This window comes from Culex quinquefasciatus, chromosome 3 (genome assembly GCF_015732765.1).
Source record: "Culex quinquefasciatus strain JHB chromosome 3, VPISU_Cqui_1.0_pri_paternal, whole genome shotgun sequence".
NCBI classification, from domain to species: Eukaryota; Metazoa; Arthropoda; class Insecta; order Diptera; family Culicidae; genus Culex; species Culex quinquefasciatus.
Window position 1 is genome coordinate 10,782,043 of NC_051863.1, and position 27,805 is coordinate 10,809,847.

Here is a 27,805-nt window from a genome sequence, read left to right on the forward strand (position 1 = left end):
GTGCACATGTTTGCCCAGTTTTGAAAAAATATTTTTGAAAAGCTGAGAAAATTCTCTATATTTTGCTTATTCGGACTATGTTGATACGACCTTTAGTTGCTGAGATATTGCAATGCAAAGGTTTAAAAACAGGAAAATTGATGTTTTCTAAGTTTCACCCAAACAACCCACCATTTTCTATCGTCAATATCTCAGCAACTAATGGTCCGATTTTCAATGTTAATATATGAAACAATTGTGAAATTTTCCGATCTTTTCGAAAAAATATTTTTGGAATTTTCAAATCAAGACAAACATTTTAAAAGGGCGTAATATTGAATGTTTGGCCTTTGTGAAATGTTAGTCTTGATTTGAAAATTCCAAAATATTTTTTCGAAGAGATCGGAAAATTTCACAAATGTTTCATATATTAACATTGAAAATCGGACCATTAGTTGCTGAGATATTGACGATAGAAAATGGTGGGTTGTTTGGGTGAAACTTAGAAAACATCAATTTTCCTGTTTTTAAACCTTTGCATTGCAATATCTCAGCAACTAAAGGTCGTATCAACAAAGTCCAAATAAGCAAAATATAGAGAATTTTCTCAGCTTTTCAAAAATATTTTTTCAAAACTGGGCAAACATGTGCACTAATTTAAAAATGAAAACTGCGACTATTTTCAAAAAGTCACTTAAATATGGCTATAACTTGAAAACGGTGCACTTTATCAAAATTTAAGTAAAGTACTTTTGATTGCAAATTTGATTTTACATCGAAAATGAAGTTGAAAAATTTTACGACCAAAATTTCGATTTTTGAAAAATCAGTATTGATTAAAAATTCATAACTCGGTCAGTGATTTTTGCACAACCTGAAATTTCTGAAAAGTTGGCATTTTATGCCTTCTAAAACATATCAAAAATAAAAAAATTAAAAATAGTGTTTTTTGTAAATCAAGTTTTAGTGATAAAGTTAAATAAAAAATCACCAAATTTTTTTACCGTGTATTATTTTTTCCAGTGTAGTCCGTATCCATACCTACAACTTTGCCGAAGACACCAAATCGATCAAAAATTCCTTCAAAAGATACAGATTTTTGAATTTTCATACATCATTTTTGTATGGACAGCTGCCGAATTTGTATGGAAAATTATATGGACAAACTAATGATGCAAAATGGCTTCTTTGGGCATACCGAAGGCACCAAAAAAGTTTCAGTCGGATTAAAAAATACAAAAAAAATCGAATGACCGAAATCCTAGAGAACGCTCTTTACTCTTTTACGTTTGTACTTTTATGGGGTTATCAATTTATGTTATGGATTTGATTAAGTTTCTGATTTGATTTGATTTGGTTTGACGTATTCATCTTGCAAGAGGCAGCTTTGCTAACAAAAATGAACCTTTTAATTTTAGTTTTTGTATTATTATTTTTGTTTTGTGAAAAAAGCCAAAAAAACGAAAATTATATTTAAAAGTCACCATGAAACTTTCAAGCTTCCTACTACATACTACAAAACTGCCAATTCAGCGTTAAAAAAAATGACAACAAAAAAAAGGGAAAACATCTCACTTTACGTTCACGCTCTTTTTCCCATAAAGTTGTCGAGCGCGAGGAAAAACATCATTACTGCGGGTTTAACGCTGTTTTATGGACAGCGATTCCTCTCAATGATGGCGGGATATATACAGCAAAATATAATAAGTGTGTTTTGATGCAGTAGCGGCAACATCAGCAAAAAAAAATAAGACCGCTCGTAGAAAACAGTAGGAAAACACTGGAAATGTGGTTTAACAGGGATCGCACCGGAGTTTAAAGGAGTGGGGTGGATGATGGAGAGATGATTTTCATTTGGTTTAAAAATGGATAAAAATTACCCTTATATTGTATCCGCATCGGTCGGTAAAAAGCTTTTATCTGTGCGGTACAAATGCTTCTTGCACGAATGTTGGACACTTTTTCCGATTTTGTTTCTAGTCTACTGTGTTTGCAACTGAAAAATATTGTTTAACTTTCAAAAATTCTTCAAATTGTCGCATGAAGAGTAAGCTTAAATGAGGAATTCAAAGTTTTTTCATGGCAACTCAATTTTATTCCGGCTTGGAAATAAATTTTGTGAATTGTGATTTAGCGTGTAAGCTTCTCAAATAAGCTGTTTTTCTACCCCAACTGCACCTTTTTTATGAAACAACCCTTCAAATAAAAACCAAATTTGACAGCTTGAGCCACTTCCTAAGAATGGCAAATCCAACTTAAATTTTAGTAGGTATTACCTGGGTGATGAAAAGAGAGAATGCGTAACGTGATTTTCGAATGATCCCGTTTTGTTTACATCTACAATGTAGGAGGCTGTTCAAGCACAAGCATGATTTTTTTCTTATTGATAAATGAACTATTTTATAATCAGTACACCCAAAGGAAAAATATATCTCAAAATTTGCAACAGTGGATTTGCTGCAGAAAATGTCATATTTTATAACATTTTTTGCAGCAAGCCCCTAGATCATTTTTGCCCGCGTGTAAACATTTCAGCGATCTGCGGTTCTCACCAACACATTTAACGCTGGCCCGTCCCCGAGCAACACTCCAAAGAGAAGCATATGTTGGTGCTCTTTCACTCACTTCTTATCAAGCGCCCATGGCGCGGTGGTAGCGTGTCGGATCAATAACCAAGAAGTTGGTGGTTCAATCCTCGTTCTGTTAAGGGTTTTTTTTGTGAAATACAACCAAAAAGCCGTCGGTAATGTCGATAATTGTCGGTAACGGGCAAAAATGTCATACCCCTATATCGCAAAAATGCATGAGGACAGTTTTCATGCAGATTCTGATATACTTTCATGCCGCCATGCATCACAATCATGCGACCGCCGTTTGGGTGTAGTATATGTTTTATTTTGTCTAGTCTTGACATTTTTTGCTATAAAATTGTGTGTGTCTTTTAGTTAAAAAAAAAAACAAATATTAACTAAGTATGCTTTTTGAATCGGTCGTTTTAATTTAACTTCTAACTCTTACATTTAAATCCAACAAATAAATAATTAATTAATGTTTACTCCGCATCGCTGTAAGAGTTTAAAATCAATATTCCAATTATGGGCTAAATCAATTACAACATCGAATTTCGCTCAGACACATCCAAATTTTAATGAAAATATAAACTACTCTTTACTCTCGGTAGCTTGAGTTTAAAAGTAGACATATTAAAACTGTGTTTAATCAGCATTGCTTTTACCTGAGAACATAATGGTTCGTTTAGTACAACAGTCAATATAATCATGCACGGCTTCGTCGCGTTGTGCCAGCCGTGGCTTTAAATCGAATGTATATAAATCATGCATCTTTAACACTATACTGATGGTATAAGTTTAATAAAAAAAACTAACTCTACTTGATTCGCCCGCAATACCTTTCGGGGTATATCCTAGGGTCTACCTCTCCTACTAACATTGAGTCCAAAACCTCCCTACAAACATCTATACCACTAATGGCCTATCTACAATCACTTAGCTTAGAAAATTTCACTTAGCTTAGGAATTTGAATCAATGGAAATGAATCTGAGTTTCTACAATCGAAAAGTAATCAAATTAGAAACTGACGTATGGTTTGAAAAATTTCAAAATCTACGGTAAGTTGACGTTTCCATATCAAAGGTAAACAAACAACTGCATAGCAACGTATATCAGCCCAGCAAGTTTTCTAAGTTGATTGTGGATGACGAACGTAAGTTGCAGACTTTCCTAAGTAACTACTTTACTTAGATGTTCTAAGCTAAGTGATTGTAGATAGGCCATAAGGTGACGTAGGGGTCCCTGCGCACTTTAGATAGGTGTTTACTAACATTCCTTCATTTCCCCGAGGATAGCTTGGACCCGGTGTGGACCCCCTTATGCCCTGGGCTGTATTACACACTCATCAAAAGATGAAGACATGGTATCTTCCGTGTTGGATTATTGTTCCGGATGAGGGTCTAACACAACCACACCAAACAGTGGGATAAGCGTTGTGGAGCCTTCCGGTGGTGGGGCGTCCTCCAAATGCTAATGCTAAAATTGTGTGTGTCTTTTAGTTTCGATCGTTTAGAAGAGGTTTTTTTTACCGGTGACGAAAAACTGCAGATAAGTTCCCTGGCTGATTTTGGAATGCTGCGGCTCTTCCTGGTCCAGCAAATGAAATCGCTGATTATAGCGAAGCTGATCCAACAAACAGTGAAGTTTTTTACTAATCCAGTAGGTTTTCAAACGGAACCAAACAATAAAGACAGCTTCTGGGTGGATACAATCGCATCGACTCCATAAACAACTTCCATTCATAAATATAAAAAATTACGATCTCGCCTTCAACTTTCTTAAGATTTCTTGACTTTTAACTCTAGGTCCTTAATAGCCACACCTTTTCATTCCTGCAAAAAAAAAAAAACAATGTTTAATGATCGATAACAATACTCTCTACTTTGACAATTCAAAATTGAGGCCGTTTTGCGAACCACCCAGCACCCAGGATATTACAAACCTAATACAGTCATAAAAAAAGCCGGTTGATTTTAAGTTGCCGGTTGGCAACTAGTTATCATGTTATTTTAGGAAGGTTGTTTGTTAGTCCAACTAATTGTCCAACTGTTCCAGCAGTTTTCATCATTTTTTTTCTAAAATTCCCTGGCAATTTGCCTCTTAAGAACCACGATGAATTCTGTTCTTCTAATTATATTGTTTTTTCTTATTATTTTGGTTTAAATCCAACTAATTTTCTTGCTATTTTGACTATTCTTGGGTAATCCTTGCTGCCATAAAAATGAACAAAAGTTCAGATACTAAATCGGTTCCCTAAAAATAAAGACTTGAGAATTGGGTACTAAAGCCATATGTCAATTTTTATGTACAACGGTAAAAAACACGATCAAAAACCATTTCTGTTCACTTTTTTTTTCATTTTAATGCAAAAAATAATAATGCAAGACAACATTTTTTTCGATGGATCAACTATGGTCCCCTTGGAACGAGCTGTCAAGTAGGAAATTTTCTGTCAAGATGGACCGCGAGGTTAATTTTTCAAAATTGATTTAAAAATCCATTTTAAACTCTTTGTGGTCGTACAAAGGGTCATTGTACTCAGAAAAATAAGCTTTATCGCTATAAAAAATAATATCAGCAATCTAAGCTTCATTTTAGGACCCAATTGACCTGGAACTCCAATCCCTTAACCATCAAAAGGTGACCTGGGACTCCAATCCCTTAACCATCAAAAGGATGACACTATAATTTTTGTATGTTTGATTTGAATAAAATTTTGTATTACAATTGAGGTTTTGCAGCGCGACTGTGTTTCAAATGTAGGTGGCGCCAAAATGAGGTTACTTGCCAAAAATCGTATTCCTTTCTGCTGGATAGAAGAACAAAATCACTTATTTCTCATGATTCCCTGCATCAGTCTTAATGAAACTGGATGCAAAAGACGAGAAAAACTTTTTGCTTTAAAATCATAAACATCAATTTTTGGGCGCGCAAAAATTTGTGAATTTTTTCTTCAAAAAACATGTTTTGGAACACGAAAAAATTAGTTTACCCGTATATATCAATGAAATAAACAATTAAATAGTTGATAACAGATGTGTTTATGTATATTCAACCATTTTTATTGATTTTTAACAGACTTTTTTCTCAAATAGTCCAAATTACTATATTTTCCTAAATTTACACTTTCTCATAGAAAAATCAAGCAAATATTGGAAAGTAGTACACCAAATTGTTGGAAATATTTTTTCTCATCCGAATCCGACATAAGTTTTACAAAAATGTTGATTTTGAAGGTAAAAACACATTTTTACAAAAAATCATAGGTTTACGCGACTTGCTCATAGGTGGCGAAATGTAAATGAAGTCATTAACATCCTTAGCTCTCCAATACAAGTCTCCATACAATTTTGCAACCTTCATACAAAAAGATTATTGAAAATATTAAAAATCTGATTCTTGAGAACTGATTTTTTTTTTTAATTTGTAGCTTAGGGTTAATTTAAAAAATCGGATTTTTTTTAAGGATAGTTTCATAACGTCATAATTCGAATTCCCGGACGCTTCGAAATCCGGACACTTGTTTTATCGATTATTTGGATATTAGTTCGCATTAGAATGTCAAAACTGTGTTATTTGATGAATTCTTACTTCAACTTTCATTTAAAGTTTGTTTGAACTCTGTAATTAATGTCAAAACAATAAAAAAAATAATAAGTTTACCAAAAATGTGAAACATTCCACCGAAATATTTCATAGGCATCTGAAGCACCGAGAAAAAAACAGAATTTTATGGTTTTGATTTCCTTAAATTGTAGCAAATTTTCATATAAATTATCGATTGTTTTGATGTTAACAGCTTATTTGAGAACTAAAGAATGCCATTCACTAACATTTCAGTCCAAATTTGTGCGATTCATAAGCAAAATCGAGTGTCCGGAATTCGAAGCAAATGTGTCCGAATTTCGGATCAGCTTTTAACAGTGTCCGGGATTCAAAGCACAACAAGTCAATTTAATTTTAAAATTCTGATGAAAAATTGTTAGAAAAGATGTATTTTTGCATTTGAACTGACTGTTTATACTTCCCGATGATATTTCTACATTTCCAACTTATTATATGATTTTTTGACAGCTATAACAAAAATGATATGCTACTAAGTGTCCGGATCTCGAATCATGACGTTATTTGATTATTGAAAATCAGATAGCGTCACTCAAAAAATTAAAACTATGTTTTGATGATGAAATCTCACCGGTTTACTTTTCTGTTATGAATTGTAGTTAGTTCAATCTTCAATGACTTTAAACGCACTTTCAAGAAATTTTCTAACCTTTAAAAAAAAATATTTCCAGAGATGGTCAAGCAGGCAAATAAATCAACTTTGATTTTTTAGTGGCTATAACTTGAAAGAGGTGCATGATATCTGAACTTTTGTGAATTTCTTTTTAACAGAAACTTTGATTTTACATACCAATACATTTTGGACGTTTTCTCCAGAGCCATTTTCTTGACAATCATAATACAGTCCAGACTCAATTATTCAAATCAAAAACAAAATTTTATTTCGTTTTTTTTCAATTTTCTTTTCATTTCTTCAACAACAAATTAAAGTTCTGTAATTCTTTTGTAGTCAAATTTGAATAATTTATCGCTTATTCAATTACAAAACAATTTGTTTTTCAATTCTTCATCGCCGTCATTTTGGCCGCCATCTTAGATTTAAAAATACTAAATCGCTTTAGCGTAGGTTAGGACTCGAAAAACAAAATTAAGACAACGCAAAAAAAAAATCGATTTTCCGAAGTGATATTTTTTCAAGGCCTTCGGATAACTGAATCTGGACTGCATTAAAGAAAAATTGCCAACACTTTCAAATGAATTTTGACCATATCCAAAAACGAGAATTTTGTGCAAATATTTTTTTTTCGTGTGAGTGAAAATTCAAATAGGAAAACGGTTAGTTTTTTTAGAATATAGCATTTTTTTCTGAGAATGTGCAATAACTACAACTTTGCCGAAGGCACCACATCGATCAAAGATACAGATTGTTGAATATTTTAAAGTCTTTTTTGTGTGGACGGCTGCCAAAATTTTTTGAACACTTGTATGAACGAAATTATGATGTATAACGGTTTTTAGGCCATAGAAAAAGTACACACAAACTTTCGCATCCAAATGAAAAAAAATCCAATAAATTTGCTTTTTATTCGGAAAATTAGCGAATTACAAAAATGAAAAACGTGCTTACAAATTTCGTCTAGATTTCGTCCAATCGAGCTCATGTTTTAAATTGAATTGCCGGTTGAGGTTTTTTTGTGGTTGTTTTCTTCTTTTATAGTTTGTCAGTTAAAAAAACACTTATTTGATTGCCACAAATAGTGTGCATGGTATCAACAAGCTGTGAAACTGAATCTGCAATCCAGGTCAACCCACTGCCGCTGATGGACAGGGTAAATTTTATTTTCCAACTCTAATTCCAGTCGTACCTGAGGGCTGATTAGGGGCCAAGTTTTTGCACGCTATCCGGCGGCGGCGTTGGATCCAGCGATGAAAACATGCATTGCACGGTAAACTGTAAACAGTGACTGACTGCCATCTTGTGCAATGATTGCAAAGCACACATGGTTTAGGTGAAGGCAGATTGACTAGTCAAGTTGAGCCGTGAGCTTTGTGAGGCTCTTTTGGTATTTAAAATTCGACAAAAAAACCAACAGAATTTGAATCAAAACTAATTTAACTTTGATTATATCATTAACTTTTGTTCATTTTTTATTAACAAATCTTTGATTTTCAATAATTTGTCCAACATGAGATGAGAGGCAGGCGAAATCCCTTCAGTGAAAAGAGGCTTTTCTTATATTTTGTTTTCTGAACCTAAAATTTCATTTCATGGCAGAGAGCTAAAGTTGGGGGGTGGGGGTGTCAAAGAATGCCTCACACATCCCACATTTCCGGGAAATAAAAAATGGGGGGGGGGCTTTCAAACATTGTCTATGGGTTCGCGCCTCGGTGAACTCTTGTTTGCGCGAAATACAAGGCCTCGAAAAAAAGGGGGCGTTACATGGCACGGGTTTGGCTTTCATTCCGGGAAAAAGCTTTTAACCTCCCCAGAACCTCCCCTGCGGGGGAGCACTTGTAATGATGCTAATGAGTGGGAATTCAGCAGCTGGTGGTAAGGTTAGGGGGCTTAGTTTACACAGCAGATGGTGTTGGGTTCGTAAATTGTGGCATGATTTGAGGGAATTTTGGTTCTTTTACTGAATTTCAACTTTTCCTACAATTTCAAAATATATTGTTTGTTTTCAGAATTATGTCAAATTCCAACATAATTTTAACCAAACTCAAGCTCTTTTTCTAAATACAATATTGGATGAGGCTTATTATGAACCATGTCAAATTTCTAATCCTGCAATTCTCACAAAGTGTAAATTGAGTTTACTCTCAACTTTAACAAATGAAATCATTCGCCTCAGCTCCATCCATTTCGTTCTCCCTACACCAGTTAGTGATTTAATTCAGCCAATGTGACTAATGTTGTACTTTACGATTTATGTGGCGTTCCCGTTTGCTTACACTTGGTAAATATTATTTCAAAACGGAGCGACATCTAACTTCTGGGGCAACCCGTTGGCATTTGTTTTGTGAAACAGTAAAAAAAGATTTTTTTCTATTTTTAAATTAATATTTTTATCAAAAAATATTTCAGTTACAATTTTAAACTATTAATATTCAGTAAAAGAAAAATAGTGTTTTTCAATGTGCCACACCCCCTCACGAGGATGGTGACTTCAGCCTGCCCCCCCAAGAGGGAGGAAATTGTTTACACATCGTTTATAACACGGGTCCCCCCGGAAGGCCACGTGGCCATGCCATTGTGTGCCATAACGTGGTCACTTGCGACATAAATATGCACATTTGCACATGCAGAATGCATTTTGACGCTGATGCCACCGCATTCGAGCAGCAAGTTTTTCGCTTCGCCCGGAAAGTTTTTCACTTTGTGAACGCAGTGCTTGTGATCGATAGCGGCCATTTTTTCCGAGACATTCAAAACCTTGTTGTATGGGTGCGTGTAAGTGTGAACTATAGGGTGGAACAAATTTGAACCTTTAAGGTTAGAATCAACATTTAAATTTAAAGAGATGAATTTATCTTCAAAAAACACAAATCGCAAAATGTTCTAAAAATAAAAATAAAATGTTCGCTCAACACTCTACTCTCGATTACGAGATTCCTACTCTAAAGCAGGTGTCGTCCGAAGGCTTGATTGTTGACCTCGACGAAATTGGTCAAAATTATCCCATAGTTCTAGCCAATTTTAGCAATGTCCCTTAGGAGATTACCAAATAATAAAAAAAAATCAACCATCAAAATTTCAACTATTTAGAATAATTTTAGCTTAAGGACCCCATTTCATGGCCAAAATAATGACCCTGACGAAATTGGTCAAAATTTTCCCAAAGATCTAAACATATTTAACAAAAGAAAAAATAATAACAGATTGTGTTATTGGCACTTAGAAACTTTTCCATTTGTTCGATTTATGGTGCGACTTATTTCTAAGTCAGAATACCAAACGAATAACAAATCTTGTTATTAGGAGAGTTTATGAAATGTGTAACATTTCCTCTTATTAGCGTGTTGTTAAACATTTTCAACACAATATCACTTCAATACTAAATCTTGTTATTTTATCAGAAACTGTTATTATTTTTTCTTCTTGAAGTTGAAGTTCAGGAAAAAAATAATAACACTTTTTGTTATTTTAACAGGCCATTGAAATATTATTTCTTTTGTTATTACCGTCTGCCCGGGTCATGCTAATGCTCATGCTCACCATGCTCAATAATTTATTGTTTAAATATTGGTAGAATTCAGCCTCTTTGGTATTTAACAGAATTTCAAAAAATTCTGACCACTTTTTGATTTTTTCTTGTTTTTTATACATTTTTAAATTATAATAGAATCATAAGCTTTTAATTACCTGGGCAGACGGTAATAACAAAATTCATGTCATTTCAATATCAAATATTGTTAAAATAACAGAAAGTGTTATGGAGTCTTCTTGAAAAATCATTTTTTGCATAAGGGTTGAATAACAGTTTATGTTATCATAACAAAATTTGTTATTGGTCTAATATTGGTTGAAAGCCAAAACAACTTTGGAATAACATTTTTTGTTATGGAAGAATAACTTCAACTGTTATAGGGATGATTGGATTATTTGTTAAAATAATAAAAAATAATAACAAAGATTTGTTCCAAGAATAACGACAAATCTTATTGGTCTGTTATTACAATAACAATCCAATGACAAAAAAAATCATAACGACTAATAACAAGTCTTGTTATAAATAACATAAAATCTTATTGGTCTAGTATTTTTAAATATCAAAAGATGTTATTCCTAAGTTATTACTGTCTGCTCGGGTACAACAAATTTCATAGATTTTTTTTTAGAAATTGCATACTATTTATTACATGAAATCAAGGGGTAAGTAAACCAAGTGGCTTCAAATTGGAAATTTTAACAATCATTTGAAAATCTGTATCTTTTGGAGGATTTAAATTCTTATAACGATATCAAAACAATGAACACGGAAAAAATCTCAATTTTTTTTCTTGTTTTGATTCTTTTGAAATTATTTTTCTAAGTCAATATTTTATTATCTTTGACTTTTTTTATCTGGGGCAAAACTTCGCAAATTCTGCAGGCCATTTAACATTTTATTTCATCAAAATTTCTTTTAGAACATTTTGATTGCAAATTCGATTTAACATTACAAACAAACGATTAAAAACTTGTTTTAGTAAAATTTATATCTGTTCTGTAAATCACATTTTTTATCGTCAATCAGCGGAAATTTTGTAGACCTTCTTATAAAGATACATATTATCAAATATTTACGTACAAAAAAAATGTGAAAAACAAGCCAAAAATTTAAAAAGTGACTGTAAAAACATGAAATTGTAATGATAAGAGGTGGTGGGATATGCCAAATACTAACAAAAACAAACATAAACATAATCAGATAATTGCAAATTAAAATACTAAAAATATAACAAGAAAAACATAACAAACAAGAGAAGTAAAGTTTTTTGTAGAAAAAAAATGCTGAACACGGGAAAAAACGAAAAAACGGACAAAAAGCAAAGCAATCCACTTTAACGACCCCCGGGTCTTTTGTGGGCTCTGTTGCAAGTTTCTGCTCATTTCTAGGCGTCCGAAGGTTATGTGTGGTGAGTCACCCAAAACCCCTTTTACGCAAATGGGCCGACGTTTTACTTCCCCATCCGATAGAAGGCCAGGAGGATAAGGCGGGAATCGAACCCGCGGCCCATAGCAACTCAGGGATCGGCAGCCAAATCCGCTAACCACCGCGCCACTAGTCCACGGCCAATAGAGGGTTAATATGCTTTTTCAGTAGAAAAATTAAAAAAATACGTTACAATTGCAAAAAAAAATCATGTTTTATGATACGTGTGCTTTTTAGTTAGAGATACTGTATTTTTTTATTATGGAAAAATGAAAATCTTGCAAAAATATATATTATTTTTGCAGATTTAACACTAATTGTTACCGTACACTTTCATTTCAAAATTGTTCAGCTATCAAGCCAAGCTTTAAATAGTTTGTTTTCATTGCCTTCTTTTTCTCGCATTAGTTGTTGAAATTTTCTTTTACCTAAACCTTCTCTAAAATTGCCCAACCTTTTCTCAAACTAAAAAAAAAATTATCTTTTCTGCATTATTTCCATGTTTTATGAGTCGCTTTAAAATGTCTAATTTTCTCACAATTTTCTAATACCGAAATAAATTGTTAAGAAATGTTTTAAAAAGTACTGCATAAATATTTTAATCAGTATTGCTTGCTCATTAAAAAAAGTTGTAAAAATCATAATTTGTCCCGATTCCACTTGGGACACGAGAACATGACGACGAAAAAGTGAGCGCAAGTTTCGTCGCAAGTTATGAAATGCAAAAAGCGCGCGGGAAATGCTTTTCCCCACGTTCGCTACTCTTGCGGAAAAGCTTCGACATGAGAAAGGTGGTTGGGGGGAGGCGGGTGAGAAAATCTTTCATATTCAACCTCATCTCCTCGGTCAGCTGTGTGTGTGTGTGTGTGTGTTCGGTTCGTATGTGTGATTCTGCCTTGGTAACATGGTCGAATGCAAATATTAGGTTCAGTACCCAAGTAACCATCCAGCATTACTAGAAATCATAAACCGGCATGAAATAAGCATTTCATAGCAAATCAGCCATAAAACAGCATATGTCAGAGCTAATCAGCTCTAAAAGAATAGCTCTGTGTGATGCTGAAATGATGCTGATTACCAGCAACGACTAGCAACACTGTCGTCGTTTTTCGTCAAACTGGCAACGCGGTCATGACTTTACAGGAAAGTGAAAGAGAGAGGATGATTGTAAACAAAGTTCTCGCTCACACTTCGCCTTCCATCTTCAAATTCTTAAACAAATTTTATTATTTTTGCTGCCGGATTGCGTGTGCAGTTCTGCTTTTGATTTCTTCAAGTATTCCACACGCAGGAAAAGAAGAGAGCTTGCAGCTGGAATCAAAGTCCACCGGTTATGTAAGTGTAGAATGTAACAAAGATTCAAAATAAAATATCCTAAAAACAACATTTTGTCTAAATTTCAGGAATTGCAAGCAACGACGTTTAACGAACCACTACGACCGTGAAATCCGGCAGCAGGAAAAAAAAATCTGCTGGAATCTAACAGAAATGGCGTTTTTATTTTCTGAATTCAACCGGGACATTCGGATTCAGCCTAGTAGAACGGTAGAATTCCGGAAACCCTTGAGGAAGATAGTTCAAAATGGAAACATAAGCGATTCGAATGTTTTTACCAATTTCATGCTTTCAAACTAAATAAACAACTTTGAATCTGATAAATGCATTTAGTGTAATGTTTTGAAATAAACTTCTTCCGAAAGAGATCATGTGATAAGAACATAACTGGCATTAAAGAGCAACACTGTCACCATTGGTAGCTGTGAAATCAACCATTGTGACCTAACCTCAAGACAGGTGTAACGGCAAGGGCGCAGGAACCACAAGAAAGCTTCAACGACTACTTCACTAGCATCTGACATCGCATCTCCAACACCGCAAATTCGTTCAAAAAAATCAAAATTCGGTCAGCTGAGTCGGTAAAGGTAGTAAACAAACCCAAAATAGCGTGGTGAGAAAGAGCAAGGCGGAGAGAGAGCAAAATTTTTGCCTCTCCGATTTTTTTGACATTTTGCAGGGGTGGAACAACAACAGTAGGGGCCCAGCTGTAAAACAGAAATATAAAGTCCAAAACCAGCAGCAAATCTGCTGTAAAAGCGCATTTGGTGCAGATGTCAAAACTTTTAAGCATTTGCTTGCAGCTGTAAAAGCGCTTTTAATGCTAAACAGTGACTTTATTTAATGCTGATTGGTTACTTGGGTATTTACGACCTGTGTGCAAAATTTATGACGCAGCCATACATTTGGCGGAGTATAAATAGTTTGAAACTGTTTAAATTGCGCGTATCGTCTATAAATAGTCAGTTCCGCTTGGAAGGCGAATCGATTTTGGTGGTTGAATATTACGGATGACGAGCTTTTATCATCTTTCTACTAACTGGATTTATTGCATGAAACAAAATGTTTGAAGCAGTTTGACATTATTTCTTCATGTCAATAAAAGAAGAAATATAATTGCTACAACCCCACGGGGTTTTCCAGTTAACTGTCAAACATCCAAATTAAAACGAAATAAAATTGCTGCTATTGTGCAATAAAACCCACTTTTTTTTTTTGCTGTTTTTTGCCATTCGTGAAAATACCCTGGGGAAATTAATCTGGAAAAAACCGTGTAGGTGCCAACCAAAAGTCTCGATGCATTTCGCCAAAAACAGCTTTTTTGCTTTGTGTCGCACTAATTGAAGGCAGATGTTGTTTTCTCGCCGTCAGCACCGAACAACACAAATATATCAAACTGAGACAGTACAAGTAAAATTATTTACAGATGAATTATTTAAAAAAAATGGCTCAGCTTGATCGTAAAAAATCATTTTTTTTTAGATTTAAATAGAATATAATGAAAAATGCCAATTATTCATATTTTTTTAAATCTCAAATATCAGCAAAAATTAAAAAAACTTTTATCTAAAAGTTTACCATAAAAAAAAAACAAACATTTTTTTTAATTGGTTGACCCTGCTGAACCTGACAAAAAATGGGTAAAGCACAGCCACAACGTAACCCATCGTCATCCGGCAAAAGTTGCTCTCGACAGAGGAAAAAAAATCGCATCAACCCAAATGACCGAAAGCCGAACCAGATAGCACGTGGAATATTTATGTTTATGGAAGCGATTTGGATTGAGAGTTGGTTGTTTTTTGTTCGTACTACGACCCTAATCGGTGTCCCAGGTTTACCGAGTGCAAAATTGCAACTGGTGCATAGGGTTAGCTGGGGGAAACTGTAACTTTTTTAAATTTTACTTCGAAATTTGTCCAATTTTCTATGTTATTTTTTTTCAATTTAAGCTTACAAAAAGTTGTCAAAATTATCTAAAATATTTTTCAAATAAAGAATAACACCACTTATTCTACACAATCTCCTATCACTAGTGCTGTACCACTAATGATGATGAAGCAAAGCGATTATGCTGTGGCATGGTTTATGAAAATTTATGTTATGTTCATCCCGGCCCCCCCAAAAACCCGAACCCTTGTTTGGTTTGACCGACACATCACCGAAATCGGTGTCCAATTTAGGAGTGGTCAATCTATCCAGTTTTTTTTTTTTGTGTAAATAATGCAGAAACAGTAGATTTTTTTCTAACAATTTAAAAAAACGAACTTCTAATAAAAACGTAACACCTCGCAAAAAAATTCTCAAGGTTATCCAACGTAACTCAATTCTGGAGTTTTTTTAAAGGTCCAATAAACCAAATTTCCAGTTTTGGCCTTTTGGTTGTTTTGAAACCGCCTTGAATCAGGGACATTAAAAAAAAACCCAAAAAGCAAAAACTGAAAATTTGGTTTATTAGACCTTTTAAAAAAACTCCAGCATTTATGTTTGTAACTGTGCAAGCATAAAGCTCGGGAGTTTGATTGTATGGATTATGATGCTAGCAAATAAATTAGATTTTGAACTAGTGGATCGGCTAAATGGTACAGGCCATATTGGATTTTTTAAACTGATTGATAATAAAATTTTAAAGATTGTTTAGATTGGTTTTGGGTCCCAATTTAAACTTTTATATTCGTCCAATATTAACGGGATGCATTCATACAGTTATTTTACGCTCGAAATCACTTGCTCAAAGGTCCTTGAGTTAAGCGATGATTTACGAGCATTCGAAATTGGATAAAATTTAGTGTTCGTTTAGTGCATGAAAGCAGGGGGTCTAACACTGGCTCTATTTTAGCCTGGCGCGTCATAAATTAAACCATTAATTATAGGTTAATTTGCTATTTGTCAGGATGTTTGAGCTGGTAAAAGCATCGTAAATATCCTAACGGCTATAGCTGCAAGTTGATATTATAGTGGAGATAAACACATTTTGAAAGTGGCTAGAGAGCACGACAAAATGATTCTGATTAGATAAGAATTATGCCACATTGTGCTGGCGCAACCAGGGTGGAATAATTAAATGGTGATTATCGTTACATAATTTGAACTGTGTAGAACGTTTAGGTTTTAACGATGAAAAGCAAGTAACTATTGATTATTTTTTTATTTTTGTATTGAATTTTCTATCCTATTTTTTCCGATGATAAAAAAAGATAGAGGAAATGCATTTGGCAATTTAACAGGCATTAAAATCAACCATTCAAATTTGACTCGCAGGACTCGAATTTGATGTTAAATGTGAGATTTTTTTACAAGCCATCGGATTATCGGAGTCTGAACTGAAATTTGAAAAATATTTGCCCAAGTAACGTTTTTTTTTCCAGGAGTTCTACAAGAGCTCTTCAAGATAGCTACAGCATAGCAGTTTGGACCGCGGTAGGATAAAACTCTCTTCAAGTACTCTTTCAAACTCCTGAAGAAGTTTTGAAGAGAATTTTATCCTACCGCGGTCCAAACTGCTATGCTGTAGCTATCTTGAATAGCTCTTTTAGAACTCCTGAAAAAAAATGTTACTTGGGCTGCAACGCTACTTGCAACCAATCACAAAATACCTACTTTGGTATGATATTTTCTCAATTTAAACTAGAGGTGGGCAAAGAAAGAGCGAGCCGCTCAAAGAGTCGGTTCACTAAAAAGAGCGAACGAACCATGGCTCACAAAAAAAATGAACCGCGGTTCTTTTTGAAACTCCGGTCTTTTGAAAGAACCGTTTCACGTTGGGATAATTTTTAATATTATGTCTACTTTTAATTTTATAAATAAAATTTATCGAATTTCCAACAAATTGTAGCAGAAAATTTGTTTTTTAGAATTGAAAATGTAATTTTTCAGTGCTTCTAGTCAAATTTGTCTGAATTGTGCATACGGTGTACTTTTTCATGTACTTAAATTACTTCAAAATTGAATGATTTTCTGAATAAAATTAAAAAAAAACTTTTCATTGCACAACTGACCACAAAGAAACATTGAAGAATTACTCGAGTACAAATTTGATTATTTAAAAAAACTTAAATTGGAAAATTTTGCTGAAGAACTCCTCTTGCCTGATTAAACTTTTGCATTTATAGGCTTTTTAGATTAAATCAGAATGTAGAGAAGAGTTGGCAGAATATTTGCTCAAAATAAAATACCACAATTTGTTTAGTTAGAGCAGAAATAAACGCAATTTCGTAAAATTAATAGAAATATTCTTCAAAGTCCTAGATTAAGCTTTGGGTGCTCTCTTCATCCAATTATTCGAACTCATTTTTCTTTTAACTGACTTTACAACAAAATTGTAAAAAAAAGCGAAAGAGCCGTTAAAAGAGCGGCTCATTTTGAAGAGCGAGCGAAAGTGAGCGGCTCCTAATAGCGATTTTGCCCACCTCTAATTTAAACCGTGATAATAATGGTACGTTCGTTTGAAGAGCCGGTGCCAGTTTCGGTTCAAACGAACGTCATTTGTTAGCAGCCCGGGAGCATGTTGACAGCTCCCATGCAAACTGAGCGTACCTCGTTTTGTGGGCCCAGTGGGCCTAAGATGGCGGCCTTCGATATTATCTAGCCAAACTTTTGAAAATGGCGAATAGTTTAGATAAATATAGGTTTGGTCTTGTTTTTGTTTAAAACGACAAATAAGCATTCTGGAATCATTTTCTTTAAAAACTTGTTTAGATATACGCCACGTTCAAAAGCCGTCACGAAAAAAAAGTTTCTTATGCAAATTTTGAGTTGCGTATTTGATGTGCGGACTCCGACGAGGCCCACTTGCCATCTGTCGGTGAATACGCGCAACTCACGAAAACTGTCATCTTAGGGTCCAGTTGTTTGTTAGTGGAACTCGCATGAAACTGAAAAAAATATCGAGTGCGGCACTAGAGTTTCAGTTCCAAGATAAGGTACTTTATTCCAAGATGGCGGCAAAACTCGTGTGGAACTGGCGCTAGTTTCTCCAAGGAAACACTTTGACAGCTCTGAGTGCGGCACTCAGTGTGGAACTAGCCATCAAACGAACGTACCATAAGTTGCATTTTTGTAACAAATTTCATCAGAAAGAGAACCTTTTAAAATAAAAAGTAATATTTGGAATCTTCAGAACGAAGAAATAAATCTAAAACTATCATTTTAGTTTAGGCGATCAACATATTTTTTGCTTAGTAATGGGGCATTCTATCATTACGTAACACAGTTATGGGGAGGGGAGGGGGGGGGTCGAATGCTGCGCTACGCTCCATATAAAAAATGTACAAATATTTTTTTACGGGGAGGGGGGGGTTGCAAATTTTTTCGTCACGTAATAAAAGAACGCTCCCTTACTGAAGATATCCATTATCCTTTAGCGAATACTCAAATCATGTTGTTATACTGACATCTATCGAACTTCTCATGTACTTTTGATTAGATCAAGGCTGTTTAATGGTAGGTATTATCATGCATAAAAATTAGACGTTGGGCAATTCATCTCCTCCAGAGTAACGAGTTACGAGTTTTTGGCACCGTAAACTGGGGTCAATCGGGAAGCATGGGGTGAATTGGGACAGCAGTTTTAACCATGTTGGAGCACAATATTTTGATTTTTCTGGTTGGTTTCGGTTAGTACAGACTCAGACCAACAAAATGTGTACATCCATTTCCAAATTTAAACACTGCTGTCCCTATTCAGACCGTAGTCCCGATTCACTCCAGATTACGACATCGGTTTTCGACTTTTCAACAATGTTGTCAAAACATTCTACAATAAAGTGATTTGTGAAGTTTTCCAACACACACATGAAAGCACCACGACTGCCACCTTCATTAGACGCACTCATTGTCACAAAGATTTTAAATTTTGGAAAGGTTATGCCATCTGGATCAAGTAAGTGTTAGTTCACACTTACATTCCTAAAGTGAAGAACGAAAACAAGAACGAAAAATTAAACAGAGGGAAAATATCACATATTATTAAATATTTGAATAATGATTTGAAATTTTCAAATCAGAAAACATCAAAAGTTGTTCACAATATAGAACATCAAGCTCGACATCAATGTCATATTGTTAAACTTACCATTTTGGTCGCTTTTTTGGAAACATTTTACGCACAAGTTTAATGGTCAATCCTCGCCAAACTTTTCACCTGAAAAAAACTGATGAAACTTACCGATAAAACATTTCCAGGGTTTTTTTTAAGAGGTCCTATAAACTAAACCTATTAAAAAAACTCTAGATTTGAAAAAAAACATCTACATTATCAGTTCAACAATACGGCTCAAGCCTACGTGCGCTGTCATTTCAAACACCGCCGGAACAACCGCGAACCTAGCGGAAAAATCGTCTAACTCGACACGCACACCATCACCTGCATTCCCCGCACACCTTGTCCCATTGATGCGCACTTGTGTGCGCATGTCGTTGCCCCCTTGCCCAGCACGTCCCATTCATCACAGCGTGCCCTCCTTGTTATTGTTGACGATGAAACAGGTAAATCGGTCCTTTCACCGCCACACAAGAGTGCGTGAATGGGACTGAGCGAGAACGAACGATGAAACAGAGAGAAAGAGAGCGGGAGAGCGAGACAAATACAGTTGTGTTCGTTTGGGCAGCCCTGGGTTGTATTTGCACATTTGTCTTCGTTTGGCGCAAGGCATATAAAATTTAATAAGGTATGGCGGTTTTCCGAGCTGTCAAAAATTACAAAAACGGATTTAATAGGAGGTTTCCAAAAAAGTGAAAATATTACTATTTTCCGTTCATATATCACCAGATTTTTTGTCCGGTATTTTCTGTCGGGTTGGTAAGGCTCTGAAAGGCATTATTCCCGATCGACCATTAGGAGGCCATAGTTGTCTTTGAAAAAAAAATCAAATCTTGATTCAGAACGTTTCAATCAAAAAATGGGTTTCTTTGTGATGTTTGTAGAAGCAATAACTGTATGTAAATTTCAATTGGGTCCTAAAATGAAGCTTAGATTGCTGATATTATTGTTTACAGCGATAAAGCTTATTTTTCTGAGTACAATGACCCTTTGTACGACCACAAAGAGTTTAAAATGGATTATTAAATCAATTTTGAAAAATTAACCTCGCGTTCCTTCTTGACAGAAAAGCTCCTACTTGACAGCTCGTTCCAAGGGGACCATAGTTAATCCATCGAAAAAATGTTGTCTTGCCAAAAAAAATTAGCATTAAAATGAAAAAAAGTGATCAGAAATGGTTTTTAATCGTGTTTTTTACCGTTGTACATAAAAATTGGCATAGGGCTTTAGTACCCAATTTACTATTTCTGGACCCTGAATTAAGCCGGGACCGTGGTGTAGGGGTAAGCGTGGTAGCCTTTCGGCCTGGGCTTGATCTCAGAAGGTCCCGGTGGCAAATTATGAGACGAGATTTGTCTGGTCACGCCTTCCGTCGGATGGGGAAGTAAATGTTGGCCCCAGTCTAGCCTAGAGGTTAGGTCGATAGCTCAGTCCAGGTGTAGGAGTCGTCTCCCTGGGTCCTGCCTCGGTGGAGTCGCTGGTAGGCAGTTGGACTCACAATCCAAAGGTCGTCAGTTTGAATCCCGGGGTGGATGGAAGCTTAGGTGTGAAAAGAGATTTGCAATTGGGTCCTAAAATGAAGCTTAGATTGCTGATATTATTGTTTACAGCGATAAAGCTTATTTTTCTGAGTACAACGACCCTTTGTACGAGCACAAGGAGTTTAAAATGGATTTTTAAATCAATTTTGAAAAATTAACCTCGCGGTCCTTCTTGACAGAAAAGCTCCTACTTGACAGCTCGTTCCAAGGGGACCATAGTTGATCCATCGAAAAAATGTTGTCTTGTAAAAAAAAATTTGCATTAAAATGAAAAAAAGTGATCAGAAATGGTTTTTTATCGTGTTTTTTACCGTTGTACATAAAAATTGACATAGGGCTTTAGTACCCAATTGCCTCAACAATCAAGCCTTCGGACACCTTGTTTCGAGTAGGAGGAATCTCGCAATCGAGAACGCCAGGGCAATGCTGTAGAGGGAATAATTTATTTATTTTTTTTTTTTTTGACCTTATCATTGACAGTCAGTGCCCCAAAATTGAAATACAGCAAGTTAAGTGGCTCAATAAAAATTCCTGGAAAATATTTCGCCAAAGTCAGACATAGATTTTGAGAGTGTGATCTTTGACACTAATCGAACAAAAACGCTATAATACGACCCAAGCCCTAGCTCCGTCAAACGAACACACCATGAAACGAAAGAGAGAGGAAGAGCGGGAGCGCAGCACCGCTCGCTCATTCATTCATGAGCACTCCTGAAACGACGGCGACGACGAAATATTCGGCTCATTCTGTGCCAATCGTTCCTCTGTTTCGGTCGTCGCGACGGTCGCGTCTCAGCGGACGAGAGAAGAAGAAAAAATGCAGTAAAAAGTGGAAAATTTAGACTCCTAGCGCTAGCGAACAAAGTGACGTGTGTTTCCGCTTCCGGTCGGGTTCCGCGCGTTCGGTGGCGTGAAATTGCCGTGAAAAGTGCACTCGAAGAGGCTGCAAATGGCGATTTTCGCCACGGTCTAGAGTAGGCAGAGCCAGTTTTTCTTTGGGGCTTTTTTAAAAAGAAAAAAGAAGGAAAGAGAAGAAGAAATTTTGGTCTTACTCCCGCACTCATACTCTGACGGGGAAATTCTCACGCAACAGAGTCGCGCGGAGAAGGTGTTATTTGTCTGTGGGTGTGTTTGTGTATGTTTTGGGATACGGTGGTGGTGTTGGTGCCCATACTGGATAACGTCGCAAAGGTGTACGAGCGGAAAGTGTTGTGTGGGTATTTTGTGATGATTACTCTCCCATTCTCTCACGGCTACACGAAGATCACATTCAGAGCTGTCACGCAAACCAGTCAATCATAAGTCAAGTGTGTAAAATTTATTTATGTGTGTATGAGTAAATATACAGGAGAATGAATGAAAACGATCTCGGGGATTGGAGCTGAGTTTTTGGTCAACTGAAAGACGTAAGTAGATTTCGATTCCGATAACACCTTTACTGTTGAGCTGTATTTATGGCATAAGTACAATATTGTTAACGTTTTGTGATGTGTGAACTCAATTGGTAATGAATGAGTTTTTTCATTCGACAATTCGTTCAATATTCTGCAACATTGTCCTCTTTACTTAATCCTATAACAAATAAAAATACTATTCATCAGGGTGGCCACCTCGGGAAAAAACCGGGAAAAAACCGGGATTTTTATCCACCGGGAGAAAACCGAGAAAAACTCGGGAATTCGACCGACAAACCGGGAAAATATTTTAAGTTTCGTTAAAATTTGACAAAAGACTCTTTAATGTATTCAATATGTTCTTTTCTCAATAAGAATATTATTCCTGTTATTCTAAATGAAGAATTCGCGAAATCTATGTTTGAATTTATGTGATAGACTCATGCTTCTTGGCTATGGATTTTTTTCTGTTGTATCCTATGATACTTTTACCAGACGAATTTGTTTTTTTTAATAAAGCAAAATGTTTGCTCTACCAGCGGTTCTCAACCTGGGGTACATGTACCCCTGGGGGTACCACGAGCGGTCTCAGGGGGTCCGGAAGACAAACCCCGTAATGGCGGATATTTACCCCATCTTTGCTAAAAAATTAGTTTTGCATAAAGTTAAAATTAGGATTTTTTTGTAAGTGGAAAATATGGATATCATGGTACGAAAACAACATTACAGTAAATATCTCTCTAAATTTAAAGATCAAGACTTTTCCTTCAAATTGTCACACAAAATACACTCTTTTAAAATATTTTTCTTGACCTGTATCTCAGCAACAAAAGAATGGATCAAAAATGTTCAAAAAAGAATGCTGTAAAGAATTTTCTCAACCATTTGATTTTTTAGAGATAAAATAGAATTATTTTTAATTGAAAATAGCTACAACTTCAAAAAGTATGTGTAGTTTGTTTAAATCTGAAAAAATATATAAAAATTCAAAAACAAGCCATAGTCACAACATTTGAATGCAAAAGTGTTAAAATGCATTTTACGCTAGTTCAGTTGTTTTGCAATCATAAGTCTTCAAAAATGCAAGATTTGACGAAACCAAAAAAAAGAACGAATAAAAAATAAAGATCGAAAATTTTCAAAAATTCAAAAGATTATTAAATCAACCCAAACATGCTTAAACATTATTCTAGACGCAAGGGAATGCATTTTAAATTGATTTCAGCTGATTGCACTTAAATTTCCATTAAAATTTTGATGCTTTATGAAAAAAAAATAATTTTTTGTCCCCTGATTTTTCGGGGCAACAAAAACTTTAAATAAAATGTGTACCCGCCTTATGTGTTGTTGAAAAATTCACAGCACGATAATTTTTTAATTGTTTTTACCATTATGTGTTTTGGGTTTTTTAGAAAGTATTTTTTATTAAAATTATTCTAAAAAGAAAGTTTCAAGGTATCGATTTTTTACATTTGTATGGCACTTTTCCTGCGCTGCTGCCAAAGTGTATACATTTTTGTTTAGACTAATGATGCAAAAAGACTTTTTTGGTTAAAAGGAAAGTACTCACATAATTTTAGCAAAAAAAAATTCACAGAAATTGATAATTCTTGGAAGAATTGTTCTTTTTGAATTCACAAAACCTTTTTTCAAAGAAAATTAACGAGCATTTACATCAATGTTGATAGCAACGTATTTTTGTAAATCTATTTTACAAAATTCATAAATTCTTTTTATAATTTATCTTATTTAAAAAAAAAACGACTTTTGATGAAAAAACCCAATAATTTGAAAATTAGAGGTTTGATTGATAACAGATAAAAACGGCTTCGTTTACAACTTACTTACTTTTTACTCAAGATTTGAAAGCTTTCTTGAGGAATTCAAACTTTGAACCAAATGTATGCGTTCAAAAAGTATGATGATATTAACGTTAGCCTAAAAAAACATTGTAATTTGGTTTAAAAACATTCCGGAAAATTCCTTCTGGTCCCGGGAGAAAACCGGGAAAAAACCGGGAAATTGAAAATCGAAATCTGGTGGCCACCCTGTATTCATAAGGTTTCCAATAATATTTTTGTAATTCCATGCCATTTTATCAATGAAATTTTAAATCTTACATGAAGCAAACAGATTTTAGAAACCTATTTGCCGAATAAGTTTTCGGAAAAGTAATTTTTGTATGGAACAAGCTCATAAACGTTAGTGCAGCGAATGACTAAGAAGGCTGAAGCTGTCAGAATTAAATGAATTAAGAACAACAAAATCATCACAGGTACTCAATTTTGCCTAACCAAGAAAACACTTTTGGGAGCGTTCTTTTATTACGTAACGCAGTTGGGGGGGAGGTGGGTGCTCGGAGGCCGTGTTACGCTCCATACATTTTTTTTAAATTTGTATGGAAATTTTGTAACGAGGGGGGGAGGGGGTCTAAATATCCGATTTTTGCGTTACGTAATAAAAGTACGCTCCCTTTCTTGTCAATTGGTGAAATATCCTGCTATTAATCGGCAAAAATAACAGTACACTCAAACCTCAAACCAAGTTGGTTTGATACCAACTTTTGTCAAACAAACGGGGTAACTTTTTGGTTTGACATCACTTTTACACGGAGTTTACACACACTACCAAACGTTTGTTTTGATAGTGTGCGTATGCGCCGAGTAAAAAGTGACAGTTCGTCACTTTTTAGTTTGACTTTGTCAAACCAACGGGGTACAAACTAAAAAGTGTCAAACGAAAAAGTGACCAACCACCGGGGGTTGACTGTACTGAAAAGTACTGTTTGCAATCCCGCTGTGAAACTGTCAATTTTTCCTGTCCTTCTGGAGAAACGAAATGGCCTACTTTAAGTACCAAAAATAACAGATTTGAAAATCAATACCTTTTACCTACTTTTCAGCACTGAAATGGGTGGTGAAAAATTGAACTTTTCGAAACTTGTATCGAAAAGTAACTTTTTTCAAAATTGTTTTGTTTTGAACGGTGAATTCTAGAGTAAATTTTCAAAAGGTCCTATGCGACAAAAGTAAACAAACTGAGTTATTTATTGCATTACATTCTGCAAGCTGGAAACTACACTCACCGCTTATCCAATTTCTTCAAAGCCTTTTATTTTTAAAATTATTGATGAAATACAAAACAACCTAAAAACATTCTTAATAAATTCTACACCAAATAAATATAGGTCGTTTTACCACACGGGAGTCCTATGTGCAATCGAGTTAAACGTGCACATAGAACCGTAGCAAATCAACCTATGGAACATTAATATATTTTTTTATACTGATGCACATACGCCCACGTCAAAATGAACTATGTACATGTTTATTAAGTTTATTTGAAAATATGTATAAGTCGTATTTTAATAAAATTCTAAAACATAAATATTTTACAACTTTCAAGTTTGTACAATCCACGCACAACGTGTAGTCATCAGCTGGAAGAGAGCATGAAATGTTTCAATGCTGTCAAAGCAAAAAAAGAGAAGTTCAATTCACCCTATCTGCACTCTCTCGAATTTGACAGATAAGCCACCCAAAAACTTGGGAGCATAACACCAACAAGGCAGCATAAAAAATCATAAAATTTGTGCATATAGGTCGTTTTGTACGGTTCAGTTTTTTGTTGTTTTTAAAGGCGATTTTTCACTGATGGAGGTAAGTCTTCATAAAATAGATAACCCAGTTTTTTTTAAGGAGTCATTCCAGATGTGTGGCGCCCGGGATTGGACGGCATCGTGCGAAAGAACGCCGTAGGAACGAGGATTCGCCGAAGTCCATCCTGAACCGGCTGACCGGTCACGTCCCGTGCGCGGCCAACGGGTACGCCTCGCTGGCCAGCGTCGACTCCATGAAGGACTTTGTGGCCCAGCTGGCGCGACTGTCGCCCTCGCGAAGCTACATCGTCGTGCTGGAGAACGCCGAACGGGTGCACGACATGGACCACAACGTGCTGCCAATGTTGCTGCGACTGCCGGAGGTGACCGGGCTGAACGTGTACGTACTGCTCGTGTGTCGGATTTACCGTTTGAAAAGTACTTTGTCAGGACAAGGCTCGCGCCGGTAGTGGCCGAGTACAGCAAGAAGGACATTCTGGTGATTCGAGGCGGTGCGGGAGCAATTAAGGATTCAGTTTGAGTAAGGGTTATTTTGGATGTTTTAGGGCAATTTGTGATACTGATTGGTTGTACTTTTTAGGTTCTACAAGCATGCCAACTTTTCGGAGGAGGAAATTGATAAGCGTCTGAAGATTGTGGAGATGCTGACGCCCGATTTCTAAGAAAACTTCCTGAACGTGTTCTTCAAGGTGTGTCGCGACTTGAAGGAGCTGCAGCTGGTTGCGCTCGAGTGCTTCCACAAGTACTGCGAACCGGTGCTGGACGGGACGATTGCCGCGGACGACGTGACCCGGCTTTGGCGGAATATTTCTAAAACTATGAAACTTGGCCTCGGGACAATCTACATGCGCATGGGGAACGTCAACCAGGAGTTGCTACGTCTCATCACCGTCGACGGCCAGACTTCTTCGGAATCCGTCGAGCAGATGCAAACTATGAAGCGGCTGGCGCAAATCTGGAACTGCCCTTCTACGCCAAGTTCCTGCTGATTGCGGCGTACCTCGCGAGTCACAACGCCGCCAAGGAGGACAAACGACTGTTTATGAAATATCACGGCAAGCAGAAGAAGCGCCTCCAGTCGGTCGGAGAAGATGGCTACCCAGCTGGGACCGAAGGCGTTCACCATCGACCGGCTGTTGGCCATCTTTTACGACATTCTGGACGAGAAGGTCGGCCTGACGTGCAACTTATTGGCGCAAATCTCAACGCTGATTCATCTCAAGTTCCTGAACTTTGCCTCAGGCGAGGGAACCATCATGGACGGCAGCGCGCGACTTCAGTGCACCGTATGAATGGACTTTATCGTGAATATCGGCAAGATGGTCGGCTTCAACGTGAGACAATACCTGTGCGATTTCTTCTAAACTTGCGCTTGCGTGTGTTTGTATTTATTAAACTCAACTTGTTACTATTTTCAATAAAATTTATTCTGGTAAATCCGAGATGTGAATCGTTTCGCTGAGGGTGGTGTCGCGGGACCGCAGCTGAAAGAGGCCACTCTGGAGACACTGGTCGCGCAGCAGCAGGCAGTACGGGACGGCAATCGAGTCGAGGTGGTGCAGCTGTTTGGCCAGGAAACGACCGCCGTTACGCTCGGAGCAGTCGAGCACGGGAAGGTTCGCTTTGCGCAGCACGTTGCACAGGTGTTTGGCCAGGTCGCGCAACTCCGGCATTAGGGCGGGGTCTGGAAAGCGAGAAAGACAGTTACAACTCAAATCAGAAACAAGAACGCAGTACTTACCGTCGGAAAGACACACGATACCACACTTGAACGGCGCCAGCTTGCGGTGAATCCTCACGCTTGCATCGCCGCCACTTTCAAACGCATCCAGCACGATCTGCAGCGTGGCCACTTCGACGCACTGACGCAGCCGCAGCATACTGGGCCGAATCCTTTTACTGCTGGTTCGGCCAACCTTGAATCGAAAGTCCCCCAGCTCTTCCTCTAGGGCGGCGGCGTCCGCCGGAAAGAGTTCCAGCTGTTCCAGCGTGAGTTCCTCTCCGCCAAGGCGACTCTTGATGGCGACGGATTGAACGCGCGTGTCCGCATCCTGGCGGGGGTCCGAAATGAAGAACCGGCCCGGATCGCACGCGTAACGCATCTAACAAATCTTGCGCTGACGTTGGAC

General features: G+C 36.4%; 2 protein-coding genes and 1 pseudogene across 7 annotated transcripts in view; 2 read left to right on the plus strand and 1 right to left on the minus strand.

Moving 5' to 3' along the window:
• The first annotated feature begins 7,877 nt into the window (after positions 1–7,877).
• Positions 7,878–27,109, plus strand: LOC6047341 (annotated as a pseudogene).
• The window catches only part of LOC6049547 (putative transcription factor capicua), a 90,005-nt gene continuing 83,589 nt past the window's right edge, over positions 21,390–27,805 (plus strand). For all 6 annotated transcript variants that reach the window (XM_038264848.1, XM_038264850.1, XM_038264852.1 and 3 more), the window contains exon 1: positions 21,390–22,069. The gene's annotated coding sequence lies outside the window, so the exon portion shown is untranslated. The remainder of the gene's footprint in view (positions 22,070–27,805) is intronic.
• LOC6039327 (DNA polymerase subunit gamma-2, mitochondrial) lies at positions 27,093–27,799 on the minus strand. Its single transcript, XM_001848903.2, has 2 exons — positions 27,418–27,799; positions 27,093–27,360 (listed from the first exon to the last, which is right to left on the minus strand). Exons 1-2 carry the CDS (start codon positions 27,776–27,778, stop codon positions 27,101–27,103), a joined length of 621 nt encoding a protein of 206 aa, XP_001848955.2. The 5' UTR covers positions 27,779–27,799; the 3' UTR covers positions 27,093–27,100.

Excerpts from the sequence above, each read along its gene's own strand:
- LOC6039327 (XM_001848903.2), bottom strand. The coding sequence starts at position 27,778 with ATGCGTTACGCGTGCGATCCGGGCCGGTTCTTCATTTCGGACCCCCGC. Across the intron at positions 27,361-27,417 it reads TATCGTGTGTCTTTCCGACG|ACCCCGCCCTAATGCCGGAG; the intron begins GTAAGTACTGCG and ends CTCGCTTTCCAG.